Here is a 27726-nt window from a genome sequence, read left to right as displayed (position 1 = left end):
CTTGTCCTGGCTCTGTCATCCATTAGCTCTGGGGCCTACAACAAGCTACTTCTCAGCCTGGTTCTGTTTCCCCTCGGTACGATGAGCAGTTTGGATTAGATCAAGGGTTCTTAGTTTGTGTGTGTGTGTGTGTGTGTGTGTGTGTGTGTGTGTGTGTGTGTGTGTGTGCGCGCATGTGCGTGCGTGCGCTGTGGACTTTTTGGGAAGTCTGATAAAGCCTCTGAACCCCTTCTCAGAATAATTTTTTTTTAATTAAAGGAAATGCTAAGTTTTAATGACAGGGTAGTGTAAATATAGGTGTAATTTTTTTCCCCATCTAAGTTCAAAGACACCATGAGATCTATTCACCATCCTGGATATGAGGGTCAAGAACCTCTGGATTAAATAATCCCAAAAGTTTTGATTTTTAATCAATATTTGATTCAATTAAATTCAGTTTAACTATGTGTAAGGCATTGTTCTAGGTATTGGATACACAAAATAACACAAAATTAAACACAATGATACAAATTAAAGTAGTCTTTTCCTTAAAGAGCTTATAGTCTACTGGATAATATGACACATAAACTAAAAAAGTATAGCATGAGGAAATTTGAGGGCAGGGAAAATACTAACAACTTGGAGGATCAGAGAAAAGGCTTCAAGAGAAGGTGGCACCTGAGCTGAGCCTTGAAGAAGCTAGGCATTATGGGAGTTGTGAGGTCAAGATCAGAGGAGATTACTCTGTGGGTATGGGGAACATCTTGGCAAAGGAGTAGTGTCTAGAAATGGAGTATTTAGTCTGGGTAGCAGCTGGACAAGAACAGAGAGCTGATGAAATGAAAGGTAGATTGTGAAGTGTGTGAAAGGTCAGGATGAGGAATTGACATTTTATCCTAGAGAGAAGGAGAAGCAACAGGAGGTTTGTGAGCTGAGGAGTGACAGAGTCAGCCCTGTGTTTTGGGAAGATTGATTTGGTAATTGTGCAAAAGATGAATTCTCGAAGGGAAAGTGGCCGCAAAGTGACCTATTCCAAGGTTAAGACAGTAGAGTAGGAGATAGGTCATAAGGGGAGAACCCGAAAGAAGGTTGTGGCTCTGTGAGTGGAGAGAAGAGTGTATGAGTTCAAGAGACTGAATCACCAAGACTTAGCAACTGATTGGATACAGGCTGGTAGGGTGCAGAGACAGAGAGGGATGAGCTGAGAGTGACTCCAAGGTTATGAACCAGGATGACTAGGAAGAGGATGGTACCATTAGCAGAAAAATGGAAGTTTGGCAAAGATGGCAAAGTTTGGCAAAAATTTAGACATGCCACATTTGAGATGCCTGCAGATTATCCAAAAAGAAATCTAGGAGGCAGAAGTGATGCAGTCCACCCCACTTCATATTCAACCCTATGTTGCAAGAAAAACAATTAAGGAAATACATAAATGTGTCTGACAGTATATTGACCATTTGGCCCTAGTGGTCTCCACCCTTCTGAAGAGAGATATTTTGCTCTACATCAGTTCATACAAATCTTCTCTTGCTTCTCTGAATTCCTTGCGTTTGCTATTTCTTTCTCTGTAATAATCTCCACATTACATTCATGGTAATACTATGGTAAAAGTTTTCTCCAGCCATTCCCCAATCAATGGGTACCTGATTTTATAGTTAAAAGACAGCTGGTAACCTTGGAGAGAGAAATTTCAGCAGAATGATGACTTGAAAAGACAGACTGTAAAGGACTGAGAAGTGGGTGGGTCGTGAAGAAGTAAAGACAGTGGGGATGGATGCTTCTTTCCATGAGTTTGTCAGTAAAAGGAAAGTGTGATGTAAGATGATATTGAGGGGATGGCTTTATGAGTATTATTGTCAGTCTGGATTGTTAGTAGCCTTGGTTGCTTCTTAGGCGGTAACACTATCCCTTATACCTGAAGGTACAGGGTTTCATCTTTTGGATCTGGTGGGTGATCTTGCCAATCAGAGTTTTCCTTTCTATATTCACTTTCACTGTCCACTACAAAGCACTCAGGCTAATGTTGCTTAGCTCTCTCCTTGGCAGGTACATGTGGCAGTCAGTCGCACCAAGGTCAAGCTCTATGTTGATTGTCGGAAGGTCACAGAGAGGCTGATCAATGAGGCAGGGAGCCCATCAACTGCAGGATTTGTCATGCTGGGGAAACTAACCAAAACGAGGGGCCCTCGGAGTGGCTCAGCAACTGTAAGCTTAGACACTTTTCTTTTCTTGTTGGGGCTGTGGTCAGTGGGAAGACAAACTTGGCTGACTTCATGGTTTTGCCTAAAACTCATCCTGGTTGAGTCCAATGTCCAGTACTGATCACACTGCCTTCTTTGTGGCATTCCCAGTTTCAGCTCCAGGCCCTGCAGATTGTTTGCAGTGATACTTGGGTGGAGGAAGATAGATGCTGTGAGATCCCTGCACTGGTATGATGATAACGTGTCATCATTCCCTGTCCTGTTGATTGACTCATTCATTCATTCATTCATTCATTTCTCCATTTGTTTAGTCATTTAACAAATGTTTCACAAGAATCTACTATGTACAAAGCTCAGTAATATATAAACAATAAAGAAATCATGGTCCCAGTCCTCAAACACTCTATAGTCTATTAGAAAAAAGAAGTCACATGCATGAATAACAGAATGTGGTAAAGATCATAGGAAGGGCACAGATAAGGTATCATGGGGGCTCGGAGACAAGAGAGGTCATAGCCAATGGAGAGGAGTGGTAGGAATCAGGAAGTCTCCACAATGGAGGTTGCATTTGAGCTAAAGAGTGCAGACCATTGGTTTGAGATAGGAGAACCTGGGAACACTTACTCACTTAGTATCTCCCCATTAGTCAGGACAATCACTCCAAGAGAGGTAGGTACCCACTACCTCTGCTGGAATGGGGTTTCTTGGACTAGAAAAGGTTTTTTGGGCCCCCCAGTTTGCCTACCTGCATATATGGTGGCCTTAATTCATGAAGTTCTAGGCAAATATGTGTAAATGAGCAAATATATTTCCTTTCTTTTCAGAGAGATGCAGAAACCTGCCCTGCCCTGACTTCTGCCTGCATTTGCTCTTCAGATCAGCCTGGCCCTCCAGGGCCTCCAGGGCCTCCTGTAAGTTCACCTTTCCTTTCCCTATTATATGACCACAGACAGCTGTCTCACCCAACAGGACAATTGTGGGGGAAACCACACCCTAGCCAAGCAATGGGAACATCCAGAACTGGTCTCTCTTAATCCTGTAAGCCCTTGGCTGGTTCCCAGAACCGACCTCTGTCTCAGAGATGGGCTTGACCATTAGACCCTCTCTGCTCTCTCATTCTTTCTACCCTCTGAGGGCCAGATGGGCCTGAGATCACTGAGGATTTCACAACACAGGGAAGAAGGGTAAGTCAGGCCTCTGTCCTTTCTATGAAGCTGCCTTAGACATATGGGACAGTTTCTGTCACGGTAAAAACTGTTACAATGAGAGTTGAGTTCTCCAAGCACTTGTCCAAGGCCCACTAGAGGAAAGAGAATGGAAATGGAATCAGAGACCAGGGTTCTGACATGGAATCTGCCACTGACAAGCTCCATGACACAAAAAAGTGATTTTGCCTCCTGGGCATCAATATACCCAATGGTTAAATGAAGAAGTTGAACATCATCACCTCTGAGGTCCCTTCTTAGCCGTAACAGCCTTTAGTTCTATAGTAGAATGAATGCTGATACAACAAAGAATCCTGGACTCTTCATCATGTTGGGATTTGACCAGGAGGAATTTTTACTGTGGAGCTAACTTGACCCCCTATCAGGTATAAAATCACCTCTGTTCCAAAGTTTCACTCTCTCAGCGTTGAAAATGAACCCAGGTCAGGTATTAGTACAAGACCAATCTATTTCCCAGATTGAAGTACATTTACTGTGACCAAACAGCCCAATCTCTGAGCACATGTTTTGCTACATGATGGCTGTGTGGTAACCCCATTAGCAATATCTACTACAGGCCCAGATGCTTAGCTACCCTAATTTCACTGAGGATTTTATTCTCTGTATTCATCTCTGTCTGGAGCTTTTATTTATTTTTAAACTTATATTTGTTTTTTTTCCCTCAAGTAAAACAAAATCCTTGTAATACATATGTATAATCAAGAATAATATATTCCCATATTGGTCATGTCCAAAAATATATTTTCTGATCATCTTTGCACAGATCGAAACCTTAGGACTGGGCACTTAGTGGGCATGGGAACAGGGAAGTGGAAGGTTGTCTTGGTTAGCAATATATTACTTATTTCCTAGAGGCCTGGGGGGACCAGAAAGTCTTTTCAAAGTACTGTTTTTCCCAGGCTTCCTTCATGTAAAGGCTCATGTTTAGGGGAAAGGAAGGCCCTTCCTTAGCTTTTCTTCCCTCTCTATTCAAGTAGATTTGGTGATTCCCTCTCTAGCCTTTCCTCTGTGGATAATTGAAATGAAAATAAGGAAGGGATAGGGACAGAGAGTAGGCCTGAGACTTCTTTCTTATAGGGAATTCCCTGTAAGGATTTACTTATAAGGTAAATAAACTTCCCCCAAAAATACAGGTTAGCGCTTGAAGTTAAGTGACTTGTCCTAGGTCTCATAGTCAGTATGTGTCAGAGATAGGATTTGAATCTGGGTCATCCTGGCTTTGAAGCCATCTGTATCCACTTGGTAACACAGAAAAATGAAAGAAAAAATCTAGATCTGATTGGTGGGGAGTGGTTGAATTAATAATGACAGCCAATAAATTCAGCCCCAACTGGCCTCTGTGAAAGGTCTCCAGAGATTAGTTGTTCGCCTCTGGAGAGAGAGAGAGAGAGAGAGAGAGAGAGAGAGAGAGAGAGAGAGAGAGAGAGAGAGAGAGAGAGAGAGAGATGGGGGAAGGGAGAAAATGATGGAGAGAGTCAGGAGTGACCCTAGTGATTTGGACAGCTCTTTGGCTTTGGCTGGAGTTGGCCTCATGCCTGATGAGCAGAGTGCCTAATTAAACCCCCTCAATACCTATCCCAGGGCCAGCCACAGTTTCATAATGACCCACAGATTAAAGCTCTAAGCATTCCTACAACATCTGAGCTGGACAAGAGTGAGCTTCCACTTGGAGATTGGACTCTTCCCAGCACAGCTCAGATCAATGCCTGTCCCTTCCTGCCTTACCTGGGAGATTCTTGGGAAATGGTTCTGAAGAGACCTAAATCCAACTCCGTTGTGACCTAGTACCCCTCTTGAACCTAGGTTCTTTTGAGCATTGTTCTTTGCTTGAAATGCCTATTTCCAGGGTTGATGATACAAAATAGTTCATGAAGCCCGACACATATGTAGAACGACAGAATGACGTCTCTTCTCTTGGAGATCAGCAAGTCCAGTCCCCTACTTGTACAGAGAAGGAAACAAGAGATGGGGGTTGTCCAAGGTCGCATAGCTAGTCAGTGACAGAATTACAATGAGAACTTAGCTCTCTTCAGTTCAATCCACGGCTCTTTCTCCTTTCCTATCCTTCCTCTTGTCTGAAATATTTCACTCCAATTAATGGAGTACTGGGACAACACAAAATATGGTAAATATACATTACCTTCCCCTCCCCCTCAGCCCTGAAATGAGAAGCCCCTTTGTATTCTCCTGCCATATCTGCTGGCTCCCACAAGACTTCTAGATGGGCCCCCCTGGGAATTAAGTGGTTTTTATCAGAAGGGATGATTTGTGCCTAGAGGGGTTGATTATGCAGGAAAGAATGAGGATGAGCTCTGATTTATCTCATTCCCCAATGAAGGGTGGGTGATACACATGGGTTCTGGATTTTCTGGCAAGGCTGATTTTTGTACTTCTCCAGGGCACTCCAGGGAGGAGAGGTATCCAGGGGGAGCAAGGGACTCCAGGACCTAAAGTAAGTAAGTCATTGAACTCTGGCCCCGGGATCCGCAGAATCTTCATGTAAAACTTGTACCCCATGCCAGGTTGTCAAGGAAGCACCAGTCAGCAGAATGTGCTGCTGCAGGGGCTGGGATGGGGGTGGGGAAGCCTCTCTTGAGAGAAGGAGGGAGGGAAGGGGAAGGAGACACTGTTCCACTGCACTAATTAACTTTGATGATAACATTACTTCCAACACCCAGGGATGCAAGGCAGCCAAGCTTAAGGGATAAGGAATTGAAGAAGGATCAATCTCTCTGCTGGGGAAATTCTGTGCTCCCCATCTCATGATCATGCCTCCCCCACCCCCCTAGTGAATTCTCAAGTCTGCAGAAAACCATTTCAAACTTCAGAGCTTCCATGAATACTAATCTTCATGGCTAAGGCAGACACAGTTTGGAAGCAGAGCCCTCCTTCCCCAAACCTCATCTGAATGATAAACTGATAAATAAACCCATTCTGATGTACTAGAGGGGGAATGGAGGAATGGCTCACATATGAGAGGACAAGAATGCTAGAAATAGCAGCTTCAGGGGAGGAAGGAGACAAGGAGGGAAGAAAAAAGGGTTAAAAAGGGCTACAAAGTGAGGACTTAAAAGAATCTGAAACTCATACACATTTACCAGTAGCATACACTCAGCACTATGTCCCCCAGAATCAGGGATACTGGGGTTGGCTGCTAGTAGTAATGCCCCCCCACTCCATCTTATTCTTCTGAGAAGAGATCTATTTTATCACACTGCCAAAGGGGCACATGACTAAAAAGTATGAAGAATCCCTTGCTCTAAGATTTTGCTTTATGTTCATTGTCACAGATGTCATCTCTGTGTGGCAGGGATGGAGAGAGGGCAGGACAAATGTGATTGATTTTTCTCCAGGTATCTGCATCCCCCTCAGAGAACTGTCCCTGTCCCATATCACTTAGAGATAACTTTCTGACTCTTGGTGCAATGGGAAAAAGAAGTGGATTTGGAGTCAGAAAGTCTCAATGCAATTTATTTTTTCTGTTCTCAGTTTCTTTATTTGCAAAATGAAGATGGTGGACCTGATGACCTTTATTTTTTAAATATTAATTTATTTGTCTATTTTTAGTTTTCATCATTCACTTTTATAAGATAGTAAGTTCTAAATTTTTCCCTCTCCCTCCCTTTCCCCTCCCCAGGATGGCATGTAATCTGATATAGACTATACATGTATGATCATATTAATCATTAGTCATGTTGTAAAATAAGAATCAGAACAAAAGGGAAAACCCATGAGAAAGAAAAAAAAAGAGAGCAAATAGCATGCTTCTATCTGCATTCAGGTTCCATAGTTCTTTCTCTGGATGTGGATACCATTTTCCATCATGAGTCTTGGAACTGTCTTAGATCATTGCTGAGAAGAGCTAAGTCTAATAAAATCTATCATCGCACAATGTTCTCTTGCTTCTGCTGACTTCTCTCAGTAGACCTAACGGCTTTTAAATAACCTTTCAATGTGAAATCTTTGTTCTCCCTATTGCAACCATGATCCCTAAGATGGTTTTCCACTATAATCCTATGACCTCTTCAGGAGTAGTCCCCGTCCACACACCGATAGCCCTGAGATGGGCCAATATTTTATATCCATTCAGTTTTCCCAGGCCAACCAAAGCTTGAAAACTTCTGTGAATTCAAACAACTCACGTTTAGCTAATGTCTACTAAGTGTCCAGTGAGTTTCACTGTTAATAAAGGATAAATTCCCCATGCTCTGGTCTCTCACCAGGCTCTGCTCCTCCCTCCAAAAAATAAGCTCTTGACACAAAATGTCAGCTCTCCTCCTCCCTCCTGGTTGTACTGCTCAGAACCAATTCTATTTCCTGTCAATTCCTTGTTGAGAGTGAAGTAGGGAAATGACAGTGAAGGCTAAGGAGCCTTAGAACCTTCAGTCAGCTCCCTGGAACCCAGTAGACCCTACGTGACTAGAATTATAGGCTTATATGATCAGAGAGTTGGAAAGGAGTTTAAAGACTATTTGGTCCAATTTCCTCATTTTATAGATTAGAAAACTGAGGCATAGAGAAATTAAGTAACTTGGTCAAGGTCACATAGGTGGCAAGTGGCAAAATGAGTTTCCACTCCTTCTTGTCCTTGCTTATGAATTTAAACCCTCCTGGCATCAAGTAATCCTGGACCCCCAGAGCCTGATCTTTTTGGTTAAAATTATGAGAAAGGAAATAAACATTTATTAATCCACTACTATGTGGCAGGCACTGTGCTAAGTACTTTATAATTATCTCATTTGATTCTCACAATAACTGTAAGAAGTAGGTACTATTATTATCCTCCATTTTACAGTTGGGGAAACTGAGGCAGGCAGATTAAGTAGCATATGTGGGCAGATTTTGAATTCAGGTTTTCTTAAGTTCAGGCCCAGCAATCTATCCATTGCATCACCTAGCCATCTCTAGTGAGGGGTATAAATAATGGTGATGATGATGATGGTAATGATGATAGAGATTTATATAGCATTCACTATGTGCCAGGCACCATACTAAGAGATTTAGAATTATTATCTCATTGGATCCTCACAACATGGTAGGTACTGGATGATCCTGGAAGAGAGGTGCTATAATCATCATCCCCATGTAACCCCTGTCCCAAAGCCCATTTATCCAAATTACAGCAAAACAAAAATCAGAGAATTTGTAAGAGAATATATGCCTGACAATAAGGCACAAAGGAGCTCTCCCATTGGAAGTGAGATAACTCAGCTCAACCAAGAGAGAGTGTCCTTGATCCCACCCAAGGGGAAATTCCTCAAAGTCTCTAGAGTAGCATGATGAGAGTAAGGACATGATGGAGATGGCCAGTTCCTCTTGTGTCTTCCCAGAGTTTTTTTCTTCAGCAACTTGAAGTGGGATTGGCCTCTTCCATCATCTCTGTTGACGCTGGAAGCCAGGAATGATGATGAGTCCCCAAAGGGGGACTGATTGAAGAACTGAAGCTCTTTCCTCTTGAAAACTCTGTCCTTCACCTAAGGCAGGGGAGGGCCTTATCTCCACCAATGAGAAAAGAGTCACCTACCAATGGGCTTTGGGACAAGGTTTACACCCATTTTACAGATGAGGAAACTGAAGCAAACAGATTAAGTGACTTGCCCTGGGTCACACAACTAGTACAAGTAACTGAGGCCAAATCTGAACTCAGATCTTCTTGACTCCAGACCTGGTACTCTATCCACTGCATCACCCAACTGCCTCTGATGAAGGGCATAAAATCTGTATTTAGTTACCTCCCATGGGGATCAGTGCTTTGGAGAAGGTTCCCTTGGGATTGTGGTAGAATATAAGGTCAGAACACTTACTAGATTTCAGAGGATTTTGAAGTGCTTTACCACAGAGTTGGATTTTGATTGGATTGGATCACAAAGTGGAAGCATTTATGAGTTTGTTGCAGAATCTGTGAGAAAGATGTGACTTCATCGTTCATCTCCTCTCTGTCCTTAGGGAGAACCAGGTCCACCTGGACAGACTGGACCGCAGGGCCCTGGAGGGCAGCAGGGGTCACCAGGGACTCAGGGTCTCACTGTTCAGGGACCCGTGGTAGGTGATTCTTCCATCTCCTTTCCTCTTCTCTCAACTCCCTTACAAAACTACCTATGTCTATTCCTCAGCCTGTTGCTTATTTCTTTAGACATGCAAAATTAATGTCAAAGTCAATTGTAGGAAGGAGTCCTATTATTTTGTTCCTGTACAGGGTCCACCAGGGGTCAAAGGTGAGAAGGGGGACGTTGGACATCCAGGCTTACAGGTACTATGCGCAAAATGGATGCTTTGTCCAGCAAACTGTCTGGGCTAGGGAAGATGGGAACCTTTTCTTACTTCCATGAAGTACATTTCCCAGAAAATCTAGAACTTTCAAAGAAAACATTTGACCCCTAGATAGTACAAAGACGCTGATGCTTCTTTCACTCCATTCATATTCTAAGAATTTCCTCCTACAGGGTCACCCTGGTCACCAAGGACCACCTGGGAGACATGGCCTCCAAGGTCCAAAGGTAAAAATGCTTTTGACACAGAGTGGTCCCTTAAAAGGTCCCCCAAACCAGGAATTGAAGTGTCAAAGTATGTGTTATGTAAGTGCATGAGTGTGTTGTATTGTGTGTGTGCATGTGTATGTGTGCGCTCGCGCCCAACCTTAACCTGTCTCCTCTACACCCTTTAAGGAACAGCTACCTATCCTCAATTTCAGGCGTAATCCTAAAACCCTGATTTTTACTTCTAGGGGATGAGGGGATTTGAAGGTACAGCTGGCTTTCCAGGACCTCCTGGCCCCAGGGTAAGAGGAAAGCTCTGACAGTCTCCCCTTCTCCTTTTTCTTTTCTTTCCCTTCCCCCTCTTCTTCTCTTTCCTATCCTTTGCTGCTCCCCTTCCCTTCTTTTTCCCTTTCCCCTTTCCCCTTCTCCATCTCCTCCTTCCCCTTGTCCTTCTCTTGACCTTCCTGCTTTCCCCTTTTTCCTCTTTTCCCTCCTTCCTCATCCCTTGCTTCCCCATTTCTCTTTTCTTCCTATTCTCCTTCTCTCTCTTCTTCATCCCTTTTCCCTTTCCACTGCCCTTCCCTTTCTCTTCCTGTTTCCCTTCTCTCCTTCTTTCCCTGTTCCCTCTCACTTGCTCTTTCTCTGCATCTTTCCATCTCCCTCCCGTCCCTGTGTGTATAATGTAATTGGGATGGGAGGCAGAATATAGTGGGGAGCAAGCAGAAGAAAAAGAATAAAGATGAGATCCAAACTCCCCAGGGTCCTTGAGCCAAATACCTTCTGTGTTCCTGTCATGAGGATCACAGCACTGGGGGAAGGTGGAGATGAAGCCCCGCTCATTGAGTAGCAGCCTGTCACTCCTTGATCAGGGGACTTTGGTGGACAGGCTGTCAGTTTGCGCCCCCCAATCTCCACAGCTTCCAGTGATTTCCTTTCTCTACTGGCTTTCTCTGGCTCCTTGCCTCTGGGATGCTGGGGGCACTGTGTAGGGAACTTTGAAATTTGAACATAAGAAGAGAACATCTGAACATCAGAAGTGCCCCCAGAGTTATCCCTAAAGCTCCTCCAGGCCAGGATCTAGCCTTTTTAGGGGGAAGCGGGGACATGGCAGAGAGTTTCAGAAAAGGAGAGGTAATGTCTTCCATGATGCCATCTTCACTTTTAATTTCCTGTAGCAACCTAAGCAATTTGGGGTCTTTAAAAATCTAATCAGAATTTTGCTACTGTTCATTATTGGGCAATTTACTAGCATTGAAGTGGTTATTAGACATTTCACCAATGCATGGGGCCATGGTGTGTAGGGAAGAGCTGAAGGGGAGGAAGCAACCTCCATAGAAGACCCCAAAAATCAATTCAACCAGGATTTTCTGATGCCTGCCACGTGCCAGTTTTGAGCTTGTCCATGCTGTGGGAGAGTTGGAGGAATATGGGTCTTGCCCTTATGGAGCCTAGAGGGACACTAAGGAAGAGAAGACCCAGCCCAACCCTGCCCTCAGGTCTCTGGGTGTACCTGAGAATACAAGATTCTCCACCATAGAATAGGATTACAATTCCAGAGCTGGAAGGGACCAAAGTGATCATCTAGTCCAACCATTTTCATTTTACAGATGAAGAAACTGAGACCCAGGGAGATCAAGTGATTTATCCAAGGTCACATAGAGAGTAAGCATTAGATGTAGGGTTTCTGCCTCAACTGCCTAGAGCCAGTACTCTATCCATTATACCATGCTGTTTCTCTAATTAGCAAACAAACCAACCACATCATTGCTTTGGTGGACTCACAGCTGGTGTTAGGAAGCCCCCTCCAGACTTTCTTGGGCAGTTAGATGGCACAGTTAGATTGCCAAGCCTGGAGTCCTGTATTCAAATCTTACATCAGACACTTACTAGCTGTGTGACCCTAGGCAATTCACTCAACCCTGTTTGCCTCAGTTTCTTCATCTGTAAAATTAGTTGGAGAAGGAAATGGCAAACTACTCCAGTATCTCTGCCAAGAAATCCCCAAATGGGGTCACAAACAGTCAAATACTACTGAAACAAATGGACAGCTACAAAACCATGCTTTCTCATCCTATATAATTCTTTTCCATGGTTTCCCATGAATTCCATATAAAGAAGCAACCCAACAAACTGAAATTTTTCCTCTTATTCTTGTATTATCTGAGGCTACCATGGTAGGTATGAGTTAGCAATTCTCTGGTACTTTAGTGTTAACTCATTTGATTCTCACAGCAACCCTGGGAGATAGGTGCTATTATTATCCCCATTTTACAGATGAGGAATTGAGTAATTTGCCAAGGGTCATAATACTAATCAGTGTCTGAGGGAAGATATGAGTTCAGGTGTTTCTTATTCCAGGTCCTGTGCTTTGTCCACAGCCATACTGAGCTTCTCCTAACATTTGGGTTGCCCATTTGCCGTCTTCTCCCACTACACAATCTCTCCATATCTTGTTTTGAAATGTATATGTCCTTGATTTCATGCTGCTGTGGCACAAAGAGTGAGTTCCTCAGATCAGTAAACCTTCATGGAGGAGGTCACAATTGAGACAAGCCTGGAATAATGCGCAAATATGGGTGGAGGGGAAAGACATTGCAGGTAGGGAAAGCAGCATAAGAAAAGGTGTATAGATGGGAACGAATATGGTGCTGGCTTCACGTGATAGAGTTAGCAGGGATCAGCCAGAGAGCATCCAATCCACACATATTACAGATGAGGAAACTGAGGCTTATGTCCCAGTGAAGAGACTGACCTGGTGAAACAAAAACTTCATGTAAGAGAGCAGTGCATAGATAGGACAGGGCTAGATTGTGGAGGGTCTTGAATACCGTGCTACAAAATCTAGGTTTCATGCAGTAGGTAGTGGGGAGTTCTTTTGGGTTCTTGAGCTAGGAAGGGAACCCCATATAAGACTGAAGCCCTGGGAAGTTGCCTTGGACCATAACCCCTCCCTCAGAGCACAGTGGCATAGAATGCTAAACTTGAAGTCAAGATTATCTTCCTATGTTTGCTGGAAATGTGGACTGAGAGGTGGTGTTGTCGCTGTTTACAGGGCTTTCAGGGAATAGCTGGCGCCAGAGGCATCAATGGGGAGAAAGGTCCCCCTGGAGATGTGGGACCCACGGTGAGTGTAGAGCTGATAAACCCCCAGGTTTCTGAGGCAGGGGACTGGGGTTTGAGAGAGCAGAATGCTGTGGATGTTGCTGAAATTCTGTGTATTTGCCTCCTTTTGTGGGTTGTAGAAAAGAGATATGTGAAGCAATTTTTGGAAAAAAGAGTCTTATTTTTATGACCTAGGTTATTTCTATTTAAAATAATTTTGGGGAGGTAAAGAAAAACATCAGCACCCTATCTCCTATGGAGCTGTTAATAAAAGCTTGGAATTGTATATGTCAGATTTATTTTAAGAGGAACAGACCTGGATAGATTGGGCTTGGTCCTTGGGTTTAGAACAATGATGAGTTTAGAGAAATGATGATACATCAGCAAGACCTGCTGCTGTTCTGTATCTCATGGCTGGACACAGGGGGCTGGGAGGAAGGACCTTTGACTTTGTCTCTTGGATTGGAATGCAGGATGGCTCTACCTAAGTTCTGGTCCCCTGCAGCAGTCCCCAGTTACCCATGCTGCACAGACACCAGAGGCCTCTAGCTCGTGCAGTAAATGCCCAGCAGGAAGGGGAGATTTTTGCCTGGAGTCCGTAGCTTGTCCAATCCTGGCAAAGTGCTGTGTGAATGACATTGTTCCTTCCCAAGGAGAGGGCCTCTTGAGGCTGGCTTCTCTCCCGATGCCCCCAGGTGAGGCAGAGGGTAGTTTACACCGAAATGAACTCTTGGGCCTGGGGTTTACAGGAACCAGTGTGTCCTGTACTCATGGCAAAGCTGTGACATGAAGTCCCTAGAGGGAAAAGCAAATGCCAGAATGTCAGCAGTGCCCCTAAAACTTTGAATTATAACTGGTGGAGGGGGGCTGAGAAGGTAGGGGAGGCCACATAATCTGAGGAGGTTGCGTAGTCCTTCTCATTGTCCTCTTTGAAGGTTAGGAATGTTGATAAATATCCCTGACCACCCTATATAACCATCCCATTCATGCCATAAACAGATTTTAAGTGCCTATCGGGATCTGGTGTTTAGGGCTCTGAGAGACATAAAGATAAAGGCAGATGTGAATGTTTGTAAATTTTATTTCCAGCCTGTACAACATGGAGGCACTGAGTCCCTTAACTGATTCCCATCTGCATAACATAGGAAAGTCATTTATTTGTCTTAAATTGATTTCTTTCAAATTCAAAGAAAGGCCCCTCATTCTGTTCTGTGGAATCAAAGGCACAGGACTGTGATCCCCCTTTCATATCCTCTCGCAGCCTCTGTCCTTCCACCTTGAAGACAGTCTCATCTTTCAAGATTTCCCCTTGCTCTCCAAAAGGAAATTCAGATACTTTCTGCCAATCAAGCATTTCCTAAAATCTTGAATTAGGCCAGAGGGCTGGCTTATTCAATCCAAGGCAGGGACAGCAGCCAGAATGAGTGTAGTGTTACATATTCCAAACCTGCTCCTCTGTCTACCCACACAGCTGCCCCCTTACCTGAATGCTGCAAACCTGTCCTCCCATGCTCATGTATAGCTGTGCAGCCCACATCCAAACACAAGGCACAGTAGACTGAGTATCCCCAGCTTCTCTCTCTGTGGATACCCTCAAGAGCAAACACAGGAATGCTTATGAGCAATGCTCACGTTCTCCAAGCCTTTGACTGTGTGTTGGTCTACATTCTCATTCTCATTCTGTTTCTGTCTGTTTGTCTCTCCCCATTCTCACCCAGGAAGCATTAGACTGAACTTAAAGAGATGGGAAAAGCAAGCACTGGAGAAAGGAGGCCAAGAGCCCTCAGTCGGGGGCTTTCACATCCCCCAAAGAACAAGAACTTAGGGTACATTGAGGATGCCTCAGTGTTAGCCAGGGCCGCACGGTCACAGCTGCAGCCACCCTGAGTGAGAATCAGACCCCAGACATCCTCAGCTGAGTTTTCCTCTTACTTCTTTCAGATTCCTGAGAATTCTGGTAATGATGTGTGTCTTTCTTCCTTTCTTTCCTGTTCAGGGACTTCCTGGGCCCAAAGGAGAGAGAGGAGAGAAGGTAAAGCCTTTTGCTATCCTGTTCCATTTCTGGTCAGCAGTCCTGCAGAAGGCTGTGTCAGTCTGGCAGTCCAGATTTCATGCTGCATGGCAGTAGTGAGGGCATGCAGGATCATGCAATGTCAGTTATTACTATTAGCAGCAGTACTCCTAACAACACTAATAAAGCGCTCTACAGTTTACAGAGCAGTTTATAAAACTTTTTATAATTTACAAAGCACTTTATCTGTATCGTCTTGTTTATGCCTACCAGGCACCAGAGAGCTGAGACAGGCAGTACTAGTGTCCCTATACCCATTTATGAATGAGGAAACTAAAGCCCAGAAAATGATTTGCCAAAAGTCACACGATTAATAAGGATAAAAACTTAGACTTTTTGGCTTGAAGTCCGGTGCTCTCAGCCCATGCTGCTGCTCACCCCGGATTTCCATGTATAATGGACACCATATAATAAGAACGTAGTTTATTATCTAGTTATTTCTGCTGTTCCTAACACAGTCTGTAGCACTGCCCATTTTAAACTTTCATGGCTCACTAACTTAGCCTAACTTTCAAATTCTCTGCAAATTAAATTCCTATCATGCTCTTGTGCTGTACAAAAATAATGATGTTTGCTTCTTTAGGGAGAACCTCAGTCCCTTGCCACCATTTACCAGTTGGTCAGCCAGGCTTGTGAGCAGTTGATTCAGAGTGAGTAATAATGAGAAAAAAACCGCAAATCACATTCATATCTTGCTTTAAGTTTTGCAAAGCCCTTACATGATCTTTGATTCTCACAACAACTCTATGAAGTAGATGCTAGTATTATCCACACTTTACAGTTTGGGAAACTGAGAGAGACTAGTTAGATGATTGGCCCAGGATCACACACCTAGTAAACTTGCTCTCATTTTGAGGGCAACTTCTTTAAAATTTCCAAATGATTAGGGGATGACTGGGTCACGGCTGGTCACAGTGACAATTCCCTTAGGGAAGTCACACTCTTTGGACAAGTGGGACCTGAAACCTTCTCCTACCCAGGATAGGATGATGGCAAAAGTATGAAGTGAAACCCTATGAGGTTTTTCTTTTTCCTGACCTTATCTTCTTTGCATACTACCCCATAGCCACTAAAGAGTCATACCTTTGCCCATTACATTTACCTTTACATAGCACCTGCCTCCAAATGAATATAGCAGCTCTCCTATCAGTTGTGCCTTTCCCATAAGGCAACAGGGTTCAGAGAGAATTGTTCTCCTCTTATAGATGGGGAAACTGAAGCCCAGAGGGATTTGAGTGATTTGTTTTATAGTGATAGTTATGACATGATCCCAGAGATCCCAATTCCCATCCCACCTCCCTCATTCTTAGATATCCCTATTCTTCCCCAACAGCTTTTCCTGGGACCCCAGTCTATAGGTTCTCTTTATTCCAGTCATCTCTAAAGAATGAAGATGACTAAATGCCTTTCTCTTCTCCCCTAGCTCATGTGTTGAAATTTGATCCATTCCTTCATGAGAACACTAGACCCCCAGTGCCTGTCTGGGAGGAGGAGGTGAAGTTGGGAGAGCCAGGTTTACCTGGTCATTCTAGTCTTCCTGGCCAAAAAGGAGACAGAGAGGATGGATTCCCTGGAGAGCCTGGGAGAGAGGGCTACCTAGGTATTTTGACTTAAATTTTTATGAAAGAGGTCAGAGAGTTCCTGGGTTATTTATCTGTTCAGAGGATTAAGGACTTGCTTTGGGTGGAAATTACAGAATTTAAATCTGCTTATGAGAAGGAAAACTTCCTTAACAATTAGAACTATCCATGAATGTAATGGGCTTTCAGTAGATAGTGGATGACCCTCCACTAGAGGTCTTCGAGCAAAGATTGAATGAACAACTAATTGTGCCAATCAAATTATATTATCCCTGAAGTCCCTTCAACTCTGACCTTCTGTGAGTGAGTGATGGACATTGTACCAGGCATCAGGATCTTTAGGATATAATCCCTGCCTTCAGTGTGCTTCCATCTGAGTTGATATTAGGATTGATATGGTATATGGTGGGAATTCTTTCCCTGGGAACATGCAAGAGGTAATAAAAATCATTGAATATTAGAGCATGAAGTGACCTCAGAGACCATTAAACCTAGACCTCTCATTTTGCATCTGAAGAAACTGTAGTCCAGAGAAAGAGGTTGCTTACCCAAGGTCACACAGCTTATTGGTATCAAAGATTAAGCATCTTCTAACACCCAGTTCTGAGAACTTCCTTTACCTTACTATGCCTTATTACCTTTTACTCAGCTCTAACTGAGGAATGGGTGGGGGTGAGGTTGGGCAGGGGTGGGGGTGATGAGGAAAGATAGATTATAGGAGAATCAGAATCTTCCTGTCACTGATTCCTGCACTAAGTCTTCACCAACCTTCCATCTAATACCATTAGCAGATAGGGCTGCCACTGCCTTGACCAATGCAGAAATTGTCACATCTGGCTGCTGCCTCTCCAGTCAGCTTATTGCATGGTAGCCCTTCAGAGAGCCAAGTCCTTTTTTTTACTCTGGGCCAGACCTTGGAGGCAGCTGCATTTCTGGGAGGAGGTGGGGGGGGCCATCAAGGAGGTTTGGTGGAGATGACCTTGGCAGGTGTCCGTCCTCCTGATTGGCTGGTGGCTGCAGCAGCCAGCTTTCAATGCAGACGGAGGGTCGGAGATCAGATGCTGAGATGGATAGAGATGCCGATTTCAAGAGACACAAGCAGTGAGATTAGGGCTGGAAACCTTGCAGGGGGTGGGGAGAGGGAAAACAAAGAAGATGAGAAAAAGAAATAAAGCTAGCCAAGGACAGACTTTGAACCTGAATATCTTTCTATATGACTATTTGCAGGGAAGGCTGCTATTTTTTCTCTCCCTCTGTCTTGTGCAGGAGTCCAGGTCTATAGTTTAATTGGCAGGATTCAGCTTAACATCACAGGGCAACTTGAATCTGTCACCATCCCTGGGGAAAGATACTGTTACACCATTTCTACCTTTTTTCTACTTGCACCATCACCTTCAACCTCTTTCTCTTGCACCACCCCTTTCTTCCAGCTGTTCTCCTCTGTTCCTGAAGAAAACAGCTGGAGGAAGCAGGCATTAGGCAACTGCCTATAGCAAAGGTGGGAGAAGGCAGCAGCCCCCTCAATCCTGGTGCTTATTACTGTCAAAGTCTGGGGGTGGGGAGAGGAGGCCCTGCGTCAGATAGAAATCAATGCAGTGAAGAGTGTTTGATCAAGAGCTGAGATGACTATAGATCCCAGGGGACTTTCATCCCTGTCACTAGTTTGTACCATTGAGAAGCAAAAGGAGGCTGAGGCTAGCTAGATCTGGCTAAGGTAATCTTCACTTTAAGCAAACTCAATGGCTCAAAATCTGAAATAAAACAGCTCAGCAAGAAGATAATTATTAGATTTATAAAATTATTCACTCCAGGATTCCCTTGGTGTATATGAAATAGGATTTAATTACACAAATTAGATTTCCACAGCTTTTAAGCAGTTAATTGGCAAACCTATGTGTTCAGGGAAGGCAAGTATTTTTATACCTGACTCTCTCCCCAACAGCCCCATGAACCCCATATCTATGCCTTTCAGGCTTTCCTGTGTAACTGGAGCTCAGAGTTTTATATGACTGGGCTAACACCATAGATGGCATTTCTGGTCAATCTGGTCCAAAGTCTAACTTTCTCAAATTGTCTCTGATGGATGGTTCTTAGCACTGGGGATTGGGCTCCAGACTATTTCTTTCTGTCTCTGTTGAGATGCAGCCAGAGCATAAGTTACGGAGAGACTTCTGAGTACCCAACCTCTGCCATCCAGCTGTTTTGATGAAAGTCAGTTTAAATGCAGATAAGGATCCCAAGGTCATCTTACTACTCTCTGGTCTTAATCACACCCAGTACCCTGCTCCTTATCTCACTACATAGACCACAAGCTCCCTGACATCAGATTCTGTGATTCCCTTTATTAGACTTGAAGGTCTCTGAGGAAAGGGACTATGTCCCCTCATTCCATGTAAGTCTAAGAGACTGCCAAAGACAAGGCTGTGACTCTCACTTTAGACCAAAAGTTCGTTGAGAATATGAGCCATGTCTCCCCCATGAGAACATAAGCCTTGGGTATGCGTGGAGGGAGAGGGGGCTGAAAATCCCCAGCCCAGATTTCTCCATGCACTAAGAACCAAATTCTCACTTGCTTCCAACTTATTCTTTCCTAATAGGTGGACTGGGAGCCAAAGGGCAGAAGAACAGTCCTGGTCTATCAGTACAAGGGTCTCCTGGACTCCATGGAAGGACAGGTAAAAATGCTTTTCCCCTGGGACCATTAACATGGCAGACTCCTTCAAAAGCCAAGGGGAGTGGACAGTCATGGCTAGCTCACATTGATACTGCACTTTCTAGTTCCTCTGCTCTCTCTTAACCTAGCAGTTGTCTACTTCACACTGATTCCTAGCCTCACCAACCCTCACCTCATCCTGTGTGTTATGTGTCTGATCTCATCCTCCTACAGAAATCCTTCTTATGTTAGTCTGGAAAAGGTTTTATATTAATCTTATTAACTTCAACTATACATATAAATGCACCAGGATTCAGCCTGGTAGGTCTGACCATTTCCTCAGTTAATTCATCAATATAGGACTATAACCTCCATCTCCTGTTTTTTTCTGGCTCTCACTGACTACCAGTTGACTAGCCAGACACCTCATGGATACTTAGCAAATTAAAGGGTTTAGTCTATTGATGAATGCATGACCCAATGAATTTCTGAACTTTCTGATACTGCTTAATTCTAGGCCAATCAGGGGAAGATCTGTTGGAAAAACTGGGATCTCAGGGTTCTCCAGGACCAGATGACCCCCTCAAATTTTCCAAGATTGCAGGCCAAGCTGGAAAGTCTGGCCCCTCAGGGGACTGTGAACCCTTAGGATGTCCAAGAGGTGAGTTTAATCATCTGCTTGAAGGTGTGAGGACTGAGTGTTTCAACCTCTGACTTTTCTCCCAGGGCATCTATTGTCCAGCAATGCCCATCCATTCTGAAGCAACTTGTCTTCCTGGAATTTCAGCTTGGTTGCTCTAGGAGAGTACCTGACTAGTGAATCTAGCTGAACCAGGAGAGCTGGCCATCCTTTGGTCATCTGCGAGCCACCTAGTTTCCCTTCTACTAACAAAGACTATTGAGAAAGCTGATGTCTGACATTCCAAGAAGAAAACGTCTTGAGGGAGATTAAAGGGAGCCCCTATAATTCCAAAGAGTGATCAACTTTGAACAAAAGGAATAGTAGGAAGAAGCAGGAAGAAGATGGGAACACGAACTACTATTTGTATGAACTTTCTTTAGTCATAAGATCCACGTTGCAGTTAAGTTTATAGCACTTTCTAGTTGGGTGACCCCAAACAAGTTATTCCATCTCTCAGAGTTTTGGTTTCCTCCACCGCAAAAGAGAGATAAAATTTGTGCTTCTTACCTCTCAGGGCTTCCATAAAAAAATATTTTGTATACTGTGGTTTGCTGGAAGGAATGAAGTCAGAGGACCTGAATTCAAATTCTGGCTCTGTTATTACCTGAGTGACTTTAGGCAGGTTATTAAACCCTTCTTGGCCTTGGCTGAAAATGAGGGGATTGGACTGGATAGCTTCTAAGGTCCTTTCCAGCACTGAATGCAGGATCGCTTTAGAAATGTAAGGTATTATTGTTCTCATTATCATTATTACTATCTACTTCCTGCAGAAAGTTCCCTAGCTCTACTCCCTTCCCTTAACTCTTTCATGGGACTTTAGTGGTCTGGGCAGCTAGCTGGTGCCTAGATAGAGTGACACACTTGGAGTCAGGAAGACTCATCTTCTTGAATTCAAATCTGGCCTCAGGCAGTATTAACTGTATGACCCTGGGCAAGTCACTTAACCCTGTTTGCCTCAGTTTCTTCATCTGTAAAATCAGCTGGAGAAGGAAAAGGCAAATCACTCCAGTATCTTTGTCAAGAAAACCCCAAATGAAGTCAAGAAGAATCAGACACAACTGAAAAATGACTGAACAACAACACAATTTAGTTGTTCTTTCCCTTCTTTCAAAGTTAGGGGACTGTGGTTGAGGAGTACCATATATAATATTGCATTTGGTTCATATGTTGGTTGGTTGTATTGATCTTTTCCCCCCTTCTTTGTTATAAGGGGTGCCTCATTAGAAAAAGGACAAGGACAAGGAGTAGAAAGGGGGAGATATATTGGGAAATGCGGTTGATATAAGAATAACAACATTAATAAATAATTTTCAGGAATTAGTAGCAAAAGACATTACAGGGAGGTGGAATGATTCTTAGATCTACTGCTCAGATTTAGTACTTATGCCAATAGTAATCCTGCTTTCTCTCATTTTCAGATGTTGACTTGATTCCCTGATTCTGGAATAAAGATGGACCTTGAGCAGGTTCTCAGTGACCTACAATTTGGCTCCTGCTTGGCCTGTCTGCTCTATCCTCCTTTGCCCCTTCTTAGCTATGTAGGTTATTCTACATGATATATTTTTCTCCACAGCCATTTGATGCATCTAGGTGTATGGGGTATTTGATGGTTTGATGACAACTGTTGTGGGGGAATCTGGAGAAGTTGGGAGAGTAAGTCATGAGAAGCCTGCAGATGGAAAAAGGGGTGGAAGGTACAGAGTCAACAAAAATTTTTCCCTTCTCCTTAGTCCTGGAGCTTTAAGTAGAGTTCCTAGTGCTAGTTATAGAAAAGAAGAAGGGATCTGAGTGGAGAGAGCCTTGTTCCATGTTTACCTTCCATGACAGCCTTACAATATTCCTGCGATTGTATCCTGCTTCTGTCTAGCCTGGGATCAGCATCCCTTGTTCTCAGAGATAGTCTTTAGAAGTCTGTTCTTAGCTTCTCTTGACTCTGGGGCTAAGCAAGAACCCAGCCTCAGTTACTAGATTGAGTTTAGTTTCAGTTATTTTCTTTGAAAGACCTCACTGCCCTGTACTACACATCTTATGGCTGATAACATGACTGTGGACCTACTGAAATGGCTGGATGGCCAGAGGGAAAGAAAGGAGTCAGGATACTTTCGCGATGGGAGTGTGGGAGACTTTCACGGGATGTTAGGGTAAGACTGGCAGGTTAAGCATCTTGACATGTGTAATTGGTTTATTTGGATTTAATGCTATGTCGGAACTTAAAGAATACTCTATGTGTGAAGAATTATATATTAAAAACCACATGATTTCAAGTCATATAAAAATACCTCTATACTTGACCTCCAGCTGAAATGCTATGTGACCGCTCATGAATCCATCTCTCTTCCACAGTTCCTTTTATCTGCAAACTCCTTTCTCTTCTTCCCTCTTGGAAAGTGTCAACCCTTGGGATGGCCTTCAGTCTGGCCTTGGTCTACCTGGTACTACAGGGGCAATTTCTTGAATAACCTATTTTAATAGAAAGGCATCTCTGATCTAACAGAGAGATAGATCACTGACCTAGGAACAAAGAGATGTAAGATTGTAACACTAGATCTTCTCTTAATAAGCTTTGTGGCTTTGGGCAAACCACTTTCCCTCAGAGAGTCTCATTTTCCTCATCTCTAACATGAGGGGCCCATATCCTAAACTGTATCACAATTTAGGTATCATATTTAAGTCAAAATGGATAAAAGGATATAAGGATAACCCTAACCTTAACCTAAGGATTCCATATATACACATAAAAATTCCCTGTGGGCTGCATATAGACTTAGAAAACCACCTATTATATATGTCTATATTCTATTATACTTTCACTTAGTTAAGTAAATATTTTTCAAGTACAGCTTAATCTAGTTCAGGAATGTCGCAGGCAGCACATATGTATTTGACGACTAGGCCCTATATAAACATTAAAAGCACTTTCAGTTCTAAAACACCATGATTCTATAACGTACAACCAGAAGTTTCAAGGCTGATTGTCAGGCTGAATTTGGGAAAAATGAAGTGTGTGTGTGTGTGTGTGTGTGTGTGTGTGTGTGTTGTCTGTGATAACCTATATAAATAACATTTGAGTCATTGTGGCTCAGTGGATAGTTCTGGACTTTGGAGTTTGGAAGACCTCTGTTCCAATCCTATCTCTTACTCCTACTAGCTGTGACACCCTGGGCAAGTCACAGCCTCTCTGAGCCTCAGTTTCCTCATCTGTAAAGTGGGGAGGCTGGACTAGACTTCTAAGGTCTCTTCCAGTTTTAAAGTTATTGTCCTATAATCTTTCTTATCCATAAGTATGAAGAGCAAATTCTCTCTTTAATATGGGAAAGATAGCATAATCTCTGACCTTGGTAAATTTTATTCAACCAGTATTGCCACAGCACATCCCTGTTCTAGTGTGATGGAGATTTTAGAATAAATGTTACATGCCCTCAAGGTGCACAGTGCCTCATGCATCGTAGGTGCTAGTAAGTATTTATAGACATGGGTTGGGGGGTAGAGGGAAGAAAGGGAACAAACATTTATTAAGCAGTTATAATGTGCTAGGTGCTGTGCTCCATGATTTACAAATATTATCTTGTCTGATCCTCATAACAGCCCTGGGAGGGAGGAGCTATTATGATTCCCATTTTACCGTTGAGAAGACTGGGGCAGACAAAAGTTAAGTGACCTACTCTGGGTCATACAGCTTGTAAGTATTTGAGGCTGAATTTGAACTCAGGTCTTCTTGCCTTGATAGTGCTCTATCCAAGGGGCCACCAAGCTGCCTTACAAGAATGGTCATGCATACTTTCAAAAAGTGAGTGCCCATTTCTCCTTAGTTTCCGCTCTTAACCAATAATGGACAGGTATTTATTAGGGACTCACTAAGGCCATGAATTAAGTAGTAGAGATACAAAAGCAAAAAGGGAAACAATCTGCCCTCAGGGAACTTACATTCTACTCTCTCTCCCCCTTGACTCTTTACAATTTAGAAGGTCAAATAATTTGGATTTTAATTCATGTTTGATGAAGAGTGATCTCCCCCTCCATTGCCCAGGGTAGTGTCTAAAGGGAGAGAGGCTGGAGTGACCTGGGAAGGCTCAGTTTCTCCATTTAGATGGAGGATACTGTCTTTTAGTAGATCTACATCTAGCAATGTAAAAAAAAAAAAAATCTATTGTTATTCTTTTCATGCCCTCGAACATAAACTATGTTCCAGGTGAAAGGAGGCTCAGCAGGTAAAATGAGGACAGGGAAGAGAAAAAAAAAGGATGTGAAGGCAGGCAAACAGCTCCTGGGTGATTATACAAGCCCAAGCCAGGATCTGCAGAGAAGCCTGATAATGCAGCTGCTTCCCAGTAGCCTTGTTAAATCAAGAGCAAACTCTCCTCACCCACTCTGCCTGCTTGGCCGTGTTTCTTGCCACTCTGACTGCAGTTGTAAGTTCACTCGTCTGAACACCCCTCTGCAGCAGATTAACTGGAGTAGTGTGGTTCCCCTTCTGATTGGCCTGAAGTTGCCTCTGTGTCCTACTAAATACAAGCTGGTTCAATAACCAGTTAAGCATCCAGCAGAATTGCTGTGATATGAGGGCTTCCTCACAAAGAATGTGTGAGAGACTGGAGCCAGGAGCACATATGTGAAGGCTCCCATTTCCCAGATAACACACTGACTTCTCAGAGCTCCTCCACGCTTCAGGGAACAGTGCTCAAGTGGAGTAATTGAGGATGCTGGGTCCTGACGAGTCATCTTGACATGGCCGATGATGTGTGGGAAGCCACTCTCCCTGATGTGTGCCACCTGGCACTAATGAGCTTCCTTTCCAGGGGCCTGTGGCTAATGGATCTCAGGAGCAACAGGGGTAAGGGAAAGGAAGAAGGAGAAAGTACCCCCTGGAGTCCAGGCCAGGGTCAGAGTGGACAGGGGTTCTGTCCATTGCCATTCACCTCTTCCTCTCTCACCTTCTCTTGTAGAAAAGTGTTCCCTGTTCCCTTTCCCCACCCTCCTCCTCTCAATCTTATGTAGATGGAGAATTTATTAAGCACTTACTATGTGCCAGATACAGTTCCAAGCAATGAGGATACAAAACCAAGAAGATAATGCAGTCCCTCTTCTCAAAGTGCTTACTTTCTAATAGGGGAAAACAAAATTTTAAGTGGGACTGGAAAAGTAGGGGAAGTGGAGAGGAGGAGGGTACCCATGTGCAGAGGTGGAGCAGACCAGAGAGTGATCATGCCTAGGGCTGAACAAGAGATATCAGCCAGCTGAGGACTTACCAATCATTAAAGACCCCTCAAAGTCAAGTCATCCTTAGGGGAACAAGGCAGTGGGTATGAGCATATGCAGAAAAGTGAACAAGAGAAAAATGAAGTATAAAAGATCAAACTATCCAAAGTCCTCTTATGCAATGTCACCAAGATCCCTCTATGACTTAGCTTCTGCATCTGACAGGCTATGAAGGTCTAAGGATCTTGGAGGAATCTCAAGACTATTTTCTGCTTTGATATTGGCCACAAAGAGCCCTAAGGTCTTATCCTCATAAAACCCTCACTTGGTCCTTCCATCCCCACTGTCATCCTATATATCTTCTGCCTATACCTACACTCTTCAAAAAGGCCATTTACAATAGGTGCTTCCACTTCTCTCCTCTCAGCCTCTTCTTAACCCCTTATAATTTGACTTCCAACCTTATCATTCCTCCAAAACTGTTCTCTCCAAAGTTGCTAATGATCTCTTAGTTGCCAAATCCAATGGCCTTTTCTTAATTCTCACTCTCTTTGACCTCTCTGCAGCCTTTGACACTTAAAAAATTATTTTCAGTTCCAATTCTCTCCCTCCTGCCCATCCCCTATCCACTGAAAAGGTAAGAAATGTGATATGAATTATACATGTGAAGTCATGCACAACGTATTTCCACATTACCATGTTGTGAAAGAAAAAATAATGTAACAGAAAAGATGTTTCAACCTTCGCTGAGTTCATCAGTTTTCTCTCCAGAGGTGAATAACATTTTTTATTATGAGTCCTTTGGAACTATTTTGGATTATTATTTTAATCAGAATAGCTAAGTCTTTTACAGTTGATTGCCTTTACAACATTGCTATTACTGCATAAAATGTTCTTCTGGTTCTGCTCACTTCACTTTGCATCAGTACATGTGTCTTCCCAGATTTTTCTGAAACCTTTTTCTTACAGCATAATAGTATTCCATCATAATCATATGCCGTATTACAATAGCACTTACCTCCCAGGGTTGTTGTGAGGGTGAAATAAGAATTTTTAGTGCTTAAAACAGTGCCTAGTCAGTGCTATATAAACGATAGCAGTGGCCCTCATTACCTCACATTGGATTATTGCAGTAGCTTGCAGTTGGGTCTGCCTGCCTCAAGTCTCTCACTACTCTACTCCATCCTCCATTCAGGCACTAAAGAGATTTTTTTTTTCCTGGGGCAGCTAGGTGGTGCAGTGGATAGAGCACCAGTGCAGGAGTCAGGAGGACCCGAGTTCAAATCTCACCTCAGACACTCGACACTCACTAGCTGTGTGAGCTTGGGCAAGTCACTTAACCCCAATTACCTCATCTTGGGTCATCTCCAGTCATCCTGATGAATATCTGGTCACTGGATTCAGATGGCTGTGGAGGAGAAGTGAGGCTGGTGACCTGCATAGCACAAAGTCAAGTGCAAGTCATGTCATTATTTCTGTGATGGCATGGTCTTCTTTGGCAATGAAGGCTGAATACACATGAAGAGATTTTCCTAAAGTAATAAACTCCTGTGGCCTCAAACATCAAATACAAAATGCTCTTTTTGGTATCCAAGCCCTTCATAACCCAGGCTCCTCCAACCTTTCCAGGTTTTTTACACCTTATTCTCCGACAAATACCATTTGATCTGTGGACACTGGCCTCTTTGCTGTTCCATGAACAAGATACTCCAGCTCTTGACTCTTATTTTCTCTGGCTGCTCCCCCAGGCCTGGAATGCTGTCCCTCCACTTCTCTTACTATACTTCCTTGGATTCCTTTAAGTCCCAAATAAAACCTCACCTTCTACAGAAAGCCTTCCCCAATGCCTATTCATTCTAATACTTTCCTTTCATTAATTATTTCCTATTTATCCTGTATATAGCTTGCTTTGTGCATATTTGTTTGCATGTTGTCTCCCCCATTAGACTGTGAGCTCCTAGAGGGCAGAGACGATCTTTTGCCTCTTTTTGTATCCCCAGCACTTAGCACAGTACCTGGCACATAGTAGGTACTTAATAAATGTTTATTTATTGATTGAATAAATGAATGTAAACTGGAATAGCAGAAAGAGCACCAGCTGTGAAGACAGAAGACCTGGGTTCAAATCCCATCTCTAATGCTTGCTACCTATGTAAGGTAGGTACATAGGTTCCTCACCCTCTCTGGGCTTTGGTTTCTTCATCTGGAAAATAAGGAAATTGGACTAAATGGTTACCTTGGCCCATTCCAGCTCTAGATATGCACTCCCATGAAAGCCAGTTGGATTTGAAGTTGAATGGGACCTGATCCTTGACCTTGGAACTAGTTTTCTACATTTTAAAGATTAAGGAATCTGGATTTTAATTCCTATGGCTTTAGGTAAATCTCTTAAATTCACCAGGTCATGGTTTTCTTGTCTGTAAAGTGAAGGGGCTCCAAGATGACCTCCAAAATCCCATCTGACTCTAAGTTTATAATTCTATTTTTTTAAAGCAGTTCTTCATTTCATTCTTGCCCCATTTCCAGTCACTTTATTTCCCTCAAGAGCCTGACACCACAG

General features: G+C 43.4%; 1 protein-coding gene across 1 annotated transcript in view; it reads left to right on the top strand.

Annotated features, from left to right (window-relative positions):
* The window catches only part of COL20A1 (collagen type XX alpha 1 chain), a 117978-nt gene extending 95737 nt beyond the window's left edge, over positions 1-22241 (top strand). The window contains exons 30-44 of the mRNA XM_072633307.1: positions 2026-2184; positions 2331-2408; positions 3005-3091; positions 5805-5858; positions 9353-9448; positions 9603-9656; positions 9850-9903; positions 10131-10184; positions 12935-13006; positions 14981-15016; positions 15639-15705; positions 16479-16655; positions 19233-19310; positions 19806-19949; positions 21389-22241. Of these exons, the coding sequence (XP_072489408.1) occupies positions 2026-2184; positions 2331-2408; positions 3005-3091; positions 5805-5858; positions 9353-9448; positions 9603-9656; positions 9850-9903; positions 10131-10184; positions 12935-13006; positions 14981-15016; positions 15639-15705; positions 16479-16655; positions 19233-19310; positions 19806-19949; positions 21389-21408 (1230 nt within the window). The 3' untranslated portion in view covers positions 21409-22241. The remainder of the gene's footprint in view (positions 1-2025; positions 2185-2330; positions 2409-3004; positions 3092-5804; positions 5859-9352; positions 9449-9602; positions 9657-9849; positions 9904-10130; positions 10185-12934; positions 13007-14980; positions 15017-15638; positions 15706-16478; positions 16656-19232; positions 19311-19805; positions 19950-21388) is intronic.
* The last annotated feature ends 5485 nt before the right edge of the window (positions 22242-27726 follow it).

The sequence above is a fragment of the Notamacropus eugenii genome, chromosome 1, assembly GCF_028372415.1.
Source record: "Notamacropus eugenii isolate mMacEug1 chromosome 1, mMacEug1.pri_v2, whole genome shotgun sequence".
Taxonomy (NCBI): Eukaryota; Metazoa; Chordata; class Mammalia; order Diprotodontia; family Macropodidae; genus Notamacropus; species Notamacropus eugenii.
The sequence above is the reverse complement of the archived record's forward strand: the minus strand, read 5'-3'. Positions and strand labels throughout refer to the sequence as shown.